The sequence below is a fragment of the Octodon degus genome, unplaced genomic scaffold (genome assembly GCF_000260255.1).
Source record: "Octodon degus isolate 3935 unplaced genomic scaffold, OctDeg1.0 scaffold00098, whole genome shotgun sequence".
NCBI classification, from domain to species: Eukaryota; Metazoa; Chordata; class Mammalia; order Rodentia; family Octodontidae; genus Octodon; species Octodon degus.
This window is the reverse complement of record NW_004524674.1, coordinates 3179753-3188737: the sequence shown is the minus strand read 5'-3', so window position 1 is coordinate 3188737 and position 8985 is coordinate 3179753. Positions and strand designations below refer to the sequence as shown.

General features: G+C 42.5%; 1 protein-coding gene across 1 annotated transcript in view; it reads right to left on the bottom strand.

The window, feature by feature from the left end:
- The window catches only part of Dhx33 (DEAH-box helicase 33), a 23095-nt gene that overhangs the window by 11338 nt on the left and 2772 nt on the right, over positions 1–8985 (bottom strand). The window contains exons 2-8 of the mRNA XM_004638316.2: positions 8283–8443; positions 6727–6954; positions 6148–6318; positions 2932–3117; positions 2104–2215; positions 687–846; positions 431–519 (exon numbers count right to left, since the gene is read on the bottom strand). Of these exons, the coding sequence (XP_004638373.1) occupies positions 431–519; positions 687–846; positions 2104–2215; positions 2932–3117; positions 6148–6318; positions 6727–6954; positions 8283–8443 (1107 nt within the window). The remainder of the gene's footprint in view (positions 1–430; positions 520–686; positions 847–2103; positions 2216–2931; positions 3118–6147; positions 6319–6726; positions 6955–8282; positions 8444–8985) is intronic.

Sequence of the window (8985 nt, the reverse complement as noted above, 5' to 3'; positions counted from 1 at the left end):
TTTGTTTGTTTGTTTCTAGAACTGGGGATTGAACTCAGGCCCTTGTGCTTCCCAGGCGGGCACTTATTCTACTGAGCCATCTCCCGGCCACTGAAAGCTACTATTATTCAGAATTTCAGTTGTTTTTTCCTTCCTCCATAGGGAAGGGCAGGGAGTAGCCATATTCCAAGTAAAACCAGAGAAACTGATCTTCTGCTGATGGAAGTATATCTTTATTAGGTTTCTGAGTATCTCATGGAATATGGTGCCATTAGCAATACTGAATCTGTCACTTCATGATTTTGAGATGCTTCTCTGATATGGTTATCTCTCAGATTAAATGAGCATATGGAGATTACTGAAATAAGTTTTCTTCCAAAAGACTTTTTGAGGAAGAGAAGATTTGTGGTTGTCTATCCCTCCACCTCCCAGTGCTGAGGATTCCCCGTACCTGGAGATGGTTTGGACATGAAGTCAAAGGTGAGCACATTTGGAACTTTCATGGCTAGAAGCTGCAGCATCACGCTTGCCAGGTTGCACCTGTGAGAAGTGATGGGCGATGGCTGCTCATCTGTCTCCGACTCACTAGTTGGTGAGTCAGCCGCATTCACTGAGGAGCATTAGTGAAAACTGCAGCTCGGGGAAAACGAGCAAATGGGAAAGAGAGCAAGATGAAAGGCTGGAATGCAGACGCAGCCCGAGCTTACCTTTGGATCTCTGGCACAGTCATCTTATCGAACTTCTCAAACTCCTCTTCAGTGTACAGCCGGTAACAGACACCACTGTCCTCTCTGCCAGCCCTCCCTGTGCGCTGCCAGGCCTGGGTCTTTGACACCCGCTGCACAGCTAAGACCTCAAGACCACTGTCTGGAGGGAGAACGGGCCCCATGAGTGCTTTGCTCATCAGATACACAAGCTGTCTCAACAGCGCTGACAAAATGAAATGGTTCTTATACCACAGTGAGTTTTGCTGCAATACTGGGGTCTGGAAAAACTCAAGACTAAATAAGAAAGCAAAAAAACCAGGCCCCACAGCAAACCAGGGTGTTGCAATGAGCCATCTGTGAAAACTGTCACAGAAACATCAAAAAGCCTTAGCTTGTAGCAAGGAACCAGATGAGTGGTGTGCCAAGGACTGACAGTCTGTTGGATGTGGGCCCTCCAGTGCCAACTCCTAGTTTCTTGCACAGCAGGAGTTTAGGTCACACTATTAAACAATGACTCAGGATATAAATGTCTCAAGTCACTTACATGATTTTTCCTCCTTCCTGGTTCTGAGAAAAGAGACCATGTTTGTTTCCTAGGCGTAAATGGTACTCATTTACTCAGTAGAAGTATGTTCTGTGCCAGGCACTGGAGACTCACGCCCTTTGTACACATTATCTCTAAGAATACAGTCTCTGTGAAAGTTAGCCCCTCACATGCTTAGTAGAGGACTTAAGCATTGGGAAGCAGTGATTTCGGCTGCCTCAAATTCTTTGTAGAGTAAAGCAGGTAGAAAGCAGAAATGAGTGCAGATGACTTCAAGCAAGCCTGCCACTGCACATTTGCAGGAGACTGCTGGTGCTTCGTCCTCAGCCCCTTAGTCTAGCCTACAGAATATGTTCTCTTATTGAGAAACTTGGGAGTACAAATCAGCCACACTCAATCAATGTTAATCAGCTATTCTAGTTTTGAAAAATTGTAATGTATTGTTACATGTTACCCTGTTTCTGACTTTGCTTTTGTTTTTCTTGATCTTGTATTTCCTCTTCAAAAGAAAATTATTAAAAAAAAAACCACCAAAAAAACCAAAACAGCCACACTCAAATACCACTTTCATAAAAGTCTTTGACCAGTACCAGTCTGTCCCTTACCTTCAAGCCATTATTCTTACCCACCTTTTGATGAGCTCACAGACACCCTGCTCAGGTTCCTTTCTTGTCTTAACTTCTTGCCTCACACACCTGCCTCAGGTCTCCTTTTTGGACTTTACCTGTGCATTGTCTTACATATGGTCCCTGCCACTCAGATCTCAGTTACTTACAAACATGAAATGCTCATTTGGGGGAAGACTGTAGGACTATAGTGTCAGTGGTTGCTTTCTATTCACAGGAGAGACATTCATGAACTACAAATTCTCACCAGGGTTATACTTCTTTGCTTTAACCATGCCAGTGTCAACTACATATTTTATTCCTGTAATGGTTATGGAGGTTTCAGCGATGTTGGTTGAAATGATCACTTTGCGATAGCCCTAAAAGGAGGAAGAGAACCAAAAAGCCGTATGACACACATATGACTCAGAAGTTTTCAACATATTTTCACCATTAATTTCCATAATTCACTCATGACCAAGAACAGATGACTTTGTTATTAATGGGAATGACTAATGTTAATTGTTGGTCTTTAGACTGGGCCATGGGAGGAGAGGACGACCCTGTAGTCCTAAAGGTTAATTTGAGATGATGAAATGTAGTGGATCACACACAAGAAGCAAGTAGATATGAGCTGGAATCCTGGCCCCATCCATTTTTTACTGTGTATTTCTTGAGCAAATCCTACTTCCTCTCTCGGGGATTAAGCCCATGCGAACCCCATGGGTCAATGAGGATGACAGTGGATACAAGTGCTAGCACCTTGCCTGGCACAGCAGAGGCACACACTAAATGGCACTGTGGACAACTGCAGGTTCTCCTATTCCTTGCAAGAGTCACTCGCTTACCTTTCAGGCTTTCCTCATCTCTGACGACTGTTTCCTGTCCTTCTCCTGACAACTATTCTCTGTACTTCTCACAGGCAGTATTCTGTGTTTTCACTTTTTCCCCTAGCTGACTCAGCACCTAAGTGTCCCCTCCAACTGACCTTATCTGGAGCCTGGTGACAGACAGGCACACAGCCCACACTGCTGGATCCGACTGGGTGTCAGGAATGGGACTGGACAGAGAAGGTGAGTACAAAGTGTGTACTCACCTTTGGGGCTCCTTGGAAGACTCGAAGCTGCTGTGCATAGGGCAGGGAGGCATAGAGAGGAAGGACGAGCATTGCAGGGCAGCCATCTGGAAGGTGCTTTGCGATGTCCCGGCAGGTCTTGCTCATGGCTTCGATCTCCTCCTGACCAGTGAGGAACACCAGGATGTCCTGAGAAGAAGGGGCTTCCTATAAAAAAAGGTAGAAAGGAAAGTCACTGATGTTTCCCACAGTTATTTTTCTTAATTGAGGAGACGTAAAGAAGCCTCAATATATAGCCAGGTGTGGTGGCACAAATGTGTAACTCCAGATACTCAGGAGGCTGATACAGGAGAATGAGTGAGAGGACAGCCTGGGCAGTTTGGTAGGACCCTGTGTCAAACTAAAATAAAAAGGGTGACAGATATAGCTCAGCGGTAGGGTACTTGCTTCAAATATACAAGGCCTTGGGTTCAGTCCCCAGAACCATAAGGGGGGAGAAACCCAGAAGCAAATAGTGCTGGAAAAACTGGCTTTCCACACATTGAAGACTAAAACTAGACCTATGGCTATCACCTTGTACCAACCTAAAGTTAAAATGAATCAAAGGTCTCAATATTTTTTTTTTAATTTATTTATTTGTGTGTGTGTGTGTGTGTGTGTGGCCAGCTCAGCCCACCAGGGGGCGGGGCTGGCTGGCATGTGGTGCTGGGGGATTGAACCACGGTCCCTTTGTTTTGCTAAGCTTGTTCTAAGTAGGTGCTTTAGACCACTGAACCATCCCACCAGTCCCAAAGGTCTCAATATTAAAACAGAAACACTACGTGTACTAGAAAAAAAAGTACGTAAAAATCTAGAAGACACAGGGTTAGGCAGAGTTCATGAACGAAACCCAGACTTCAGGGGAAATACTTCAAAGAACCAACAATTGAGATCTCATCATATTAAGGTTTCTACACACCAAAAGAAATAAACCACCAACAGAGTGAAAAAATCCAGAGTAGGAAAAATTTTTGGCCAGTTGTCCCTCAGAAAAAAGACTTCCTCAAAATAGGATAGATATACAGTTCCATTCTCTTAATTCAGTGAATACAGAGGTTTGTTCTAATGGTGTTTGAGACAGGATATCAGGTCTGCATCTTGTACAATGAATAACCACTAAGACAACAATATACAATGTATTAATTATTGAAAATGTACTAGTAATCTGTTATGAAACTGTCTCACTGCTATTTGTTTCTCAAAATATTTTTTAAAAAAGGACTTCTATGTACAACATACAAAGATTTGAAAATAATCAGATCCCCAATTTAAAGACTCAAATCAAAAATGGGCATCAGAGACAAATACAGTTCTCAGATGAAGACATACAAATGGCAATATATGAAAAAATGTTCAGCATCATTGCTCATTAGAGAAATGCAAATTAAACCAAAACTGAGATTCCACTTCACCCAAAAAGAATGACTATCATCAAGAAATCAACCCTGCCATCATCTGTAGGGCTGACCCCACTCCAAGGTGCACTGAGCTGGCCACCCAGCCACCAAGACTGGGCGTGGTGGCAATGCCTATAATCCCAGCACTGGGGAGGCTGAAAACAGGAGGATCACTTCCAAGTCTGAGCTCTGCCGTGAGACCCTGTCCCTGTACTAAATACATAAAAAATAAATAAATAAAATTTAAAAATAAAAACTAAAAAAAAGAAAGAAATCAACCAATAACAAATGCTGGGGTAAAAGGAACTCTTCTCCTCTCCTGGCTAGAGTGTAAATTGGTACAATTGTGTGGAAATTCCTAAAAAAACTAGGACTACAGGTGTCATTTGACCCAGCTATTCCCCTTCTAGAACTGGGATAGAAGAAAAGAGAAAAGAAGGAAGGGAAAACATAAGTTATCTTAACTATCTTGTGTTATATAAATATAAGATAGCTAATATAATTATACTACCCATTTCTTTTAGTCCACTGAAAAGGTCATTGTGTGCTTATATTTGTTGATTTTGTTAACCTACATCTTATAATCTGAGAGGCTATTTTGAAGACAACAATATGCAAAACATTGACCACTGTTAATTTATTACCTTGTTTTGAAACTATCAGTTTTATTTCTTTTTGATCTTTTCTTTCTCTCTCTTTTTTAATGTATTTAGTTCAGGGTCCTCAGGGTCTCACTGCACAGATTGGATTCATAGTGATCCTCTTGTTTTTAGCCTCCAAATCTCTGGGATTACAGGTATGCTACCATGTCCAGTCTCATTCACCATCTCAATGTGCCCTGGGGACGGAGCCAGCATGGCATGAGGACTGAAGTCTGGTCCACTGCGCTTGCCTAAGTAAGCGCTTTAGTCCACTGAGCTATCTGGCCGGCCCTGATCTTTTTTCTCTTTAAAATAAAAATTCACACACACACACACACACACACACACACACACACACACGAAAAAAGCAGCAGCTTCAATGTTGATGTTTTCCTAGGAGAAAACCCTATTAGCAATGCACAGAATTATAATGCATAAGTTAGCCAGTTGTGTTTAAAAACCAGGTAAGGAATTCTTAAAGAAAAAATATGAGATTGCTTTCTATAAGAATACCATGAAATCTCAGGCAGGCAGGCAGGCAGGCAGGCAAATAAAGTCTGCATACACTGGGCATGGTGATGCACATCTGTCATCCCAATATTCAGGAGGCTGAAGCAGGAGAGATGCCATGAGTTTGAGGCCTGCCTGACTACACAGTCAGTTCAAAGGCCAGCCTTAAGTACAAAGCAAGATGCAAGCTATGAATTGAAACCTTTATAAACTGTGAATCAAAGTAAGTACTTCCTCTTTTAACTTCAGGTGTCAGGTATTTTGTCTCATTAACAAGAAAAGTAACAGAAACACTAGAGACAGCAAATGAATTCCTTATTCATTCTGTATATGTAGGGTGGGTAATCCTGGGGTGTGAATCTAGGGCATTTCTCATGCTGGGCAAGTGCTCTACCACTCAATCCTATTTATTTTTTATTTTGACACAGGTATCACTAAACCCAGGATGATCTTGACTTTCAGTCCTCCGGCCTCAGCCTCCTGAGTACTGGGACTACAGATATACACCACTGTGCTCTGCTCTTGACTCACCTTGATGCCATAGCTGATAAAGGTATTATATGTAGTCAGTATTCTCCTGAGGCTGAATGCTGTCACTACTTACTGCAAGGTAAACCAGAACTTTCAGGAATTGGCGACCTTTTCTGTACCTGGTGTATCTGGAAGACTGAGACAAGAGCTGCGTGCAGGTAATCATGCTGAGGCTGCTTGGTATAAAAAATCTGGATTGGATGTTGCCGACCCTCCAAGTAGAGGACAGGTGCTCCGTTGAAATACTGAGAAAACAGGTCCACATCCATTGTAGCTGACATCACAACCACCTACATAAAGAAATGAGGAGGATGGGTAACAAGCATTGTACAGCCTTTCTGTGTCCCTCCAAAACCCTAAAAGCACATGGCTGAAGGCTGTTCTATTCATCATTGTTTAACTTTCTCCCATGGTTTTCAAGTAGAATGAGCAGAGAAACACAAGCCCATTTCCAATTTATTTTATTTTATTTTTATTTATTTATTTATTAGAGAGAGAGAGAGAGAGAGAGAGAGGTGTGTGTGTGTGTGTGTGTGTGTGTGGCCAGCTCAGCCCACCAGGGGGCGGGCTGGCTGGCATGTGGTGCTGGGGGATTGAACCGTGGTCCCTGATGCTTCGCTGAACTTGTTCTAAGTAGGTGCTTTAGACCACTGAGCCATCTCTCCAGCCCCCCATTTCCTTAAACATGCAGCACATACTTTGAGAGGCACTTTCCCCAGCTCCTTTCGCCTTTTCTGTGCTGCTTTCACCACTCCAAAGAGCACATCTGTGTGGATAGTCCTTTCGTGGGCTTCATCCAAAATGATACAGCTGTACTTCCGGAGCAGGGAGTCTGAAATTGCTTCACGCAGAAGCATGCCGTCTGTTAAGAATTTGATCCTGGTGTCTTCGGAGGTGACATCCTCAAAGCGCACTGTATAGCCAACCTGTATGACAAAAGGAGTCATTTATGCACCAAACGTCTGTTGAGTAGCACTGCTTATTCAGCACTGTGCTAGGCATTTGCATTACCCCAGTGAGCAGACCAACACCACTGTGCCCTGCTCCCCTAGTGAGCATGCGGTGTAGTTGAGGAGACAGACACTGACACAATCTTTAACTGCTATAATGTTAAATGTTACACAGAATTTAATTGCATACATGTACCAACTTCCCACAATAAATGCAATCATAATGTACTGTATCATTTTGTTTTCTAATAAAAATAAAAGCTGGGTGTGGTGGTAGATGCCTGTAATTCTAGCACTTGGAAGGCTGAGGCAGGAGTACTGCTGTGATCTCAAGGCCAGCCTGGTTTACACAGTAAGTTAAAGGCCAGCCTGAACTGCACAGTGAGACTGTCTCAAAAATCCAATAAATTTTTTTTGAATATCCTCTCTTAAGCTACTTAATAGTTTTATAGGAAGCTATACACAGATACAAAAAGAGATCCATGATGATGTTTTTTTTTTATTTTTTAAAATAAAATATTTGGTACAGGGTCGGTCATGCTACATAGCTTGGACTCATAGTGATCCTCCTGTCTCAGCCTCCCCAGTGCTGGGATTACAGGTGTGTACCACTATGCCCAGTTTCAGGGCCCAAGGTGCACTCAGAGTTCTGGGGCCAGCATGGGATTGAACCCGGGTCCTTGTACTTGCCAGCCAGGTGCTGAGCTATCTCCCTAGCCCCAGGATGGATGTTTTTATGTTAGTACACACACACACACACACACACACACACACACACACACACACACAAATCTTCTATACCATCTATGACTCATCTAAATATTTAATATATGCTAATTTATTATTATAATTTTTCTAGAAATGCTGAGCATAGAGGCATGTGCCTGTAATCCCAGCACTCAAGAGGCTGAAGCAATAGGGTCACCATACATTCAAGGCCAGCCTGGGCTACGTAATGAACTCAAGGCCAATCTGAATTACATAGTGAGAACTTGTGTCAAAAGAATTTCTTTTTCTAGAAAAATTTATAGATAAGAGATTTAACAGAGGTTACTGAAACCTTAAAGATGCTCGAGGAAAACAACTGATTTTTCCAACTTGACAACAGCTTTTGGAGTGGGACTAAGGGATTGTTAGAGCCCAATTTTTCCAGAACTAGGGAAGAACTCTGAGATTAGTCTAAACAGTTGTAGCAAGAAAGATACTTGCTATGTACAAGTCTTATTCAGAAAATAAAAAGCAAAGGGCCTGGCAGGACACTGTTCAGTAAAGGAGTACTGATGATGAAGAAGGAAATGAAGTACCAGCTTCCCAAGTTCAGTTCTCTTCTCATCTGAGACTCTAGTAGCAAGAGAAATGGCAGCCACTCGACGAGGCTGGGTCACACCAATGATGCCCTGGCGGCCAACACCCCCTTCATAGAGGTATTGAGGGATCTGAGTTGTCTTCCCAGAGCCAGTTTCCCCTAGGAAATCAAAAGAAATTTCACTGAAATGCAAACACAGTGTTCACCTAACAAACAAACAAACAGCTCAAAGTTAAAAGAAAACAATTAGAAAAAAATAGAGAGTTGGTAAGGTAGCAGGAGAATGGATACTTGTATGTATGCCAGGGAGTGTTCATTGATACTGCTTCTTGGGAGAAAAAATTATATTTGAATAATCTTTAAAATGTTTTATACCATATGATGTACAATTGTACTTGCAGGACCAGATTTTATTTTTTGGGAAACAAGTCTTGCTATGTTGCTGAAACTGGTCTCAAATTCGCTATTAGCTGGGCATGGTGGCACATGGCTATAATCCCTACACTTGGGAGGCTGACGCAGGAAGATTGCCATGGGTTTGAGGCCAGCCTGGACAACATAGTGAGTGCAAGGCCAGCCTGAACTACATAGTGAGACCCAGTCTCAAAAAGTAAAATAAAGAAGGGGGAAAATCCTCTCTATGTAGCCCAGGCTGGTCTAAACTCATGATTCTCCTTCCTGGGTTTTTTTTTTTTTTTAAC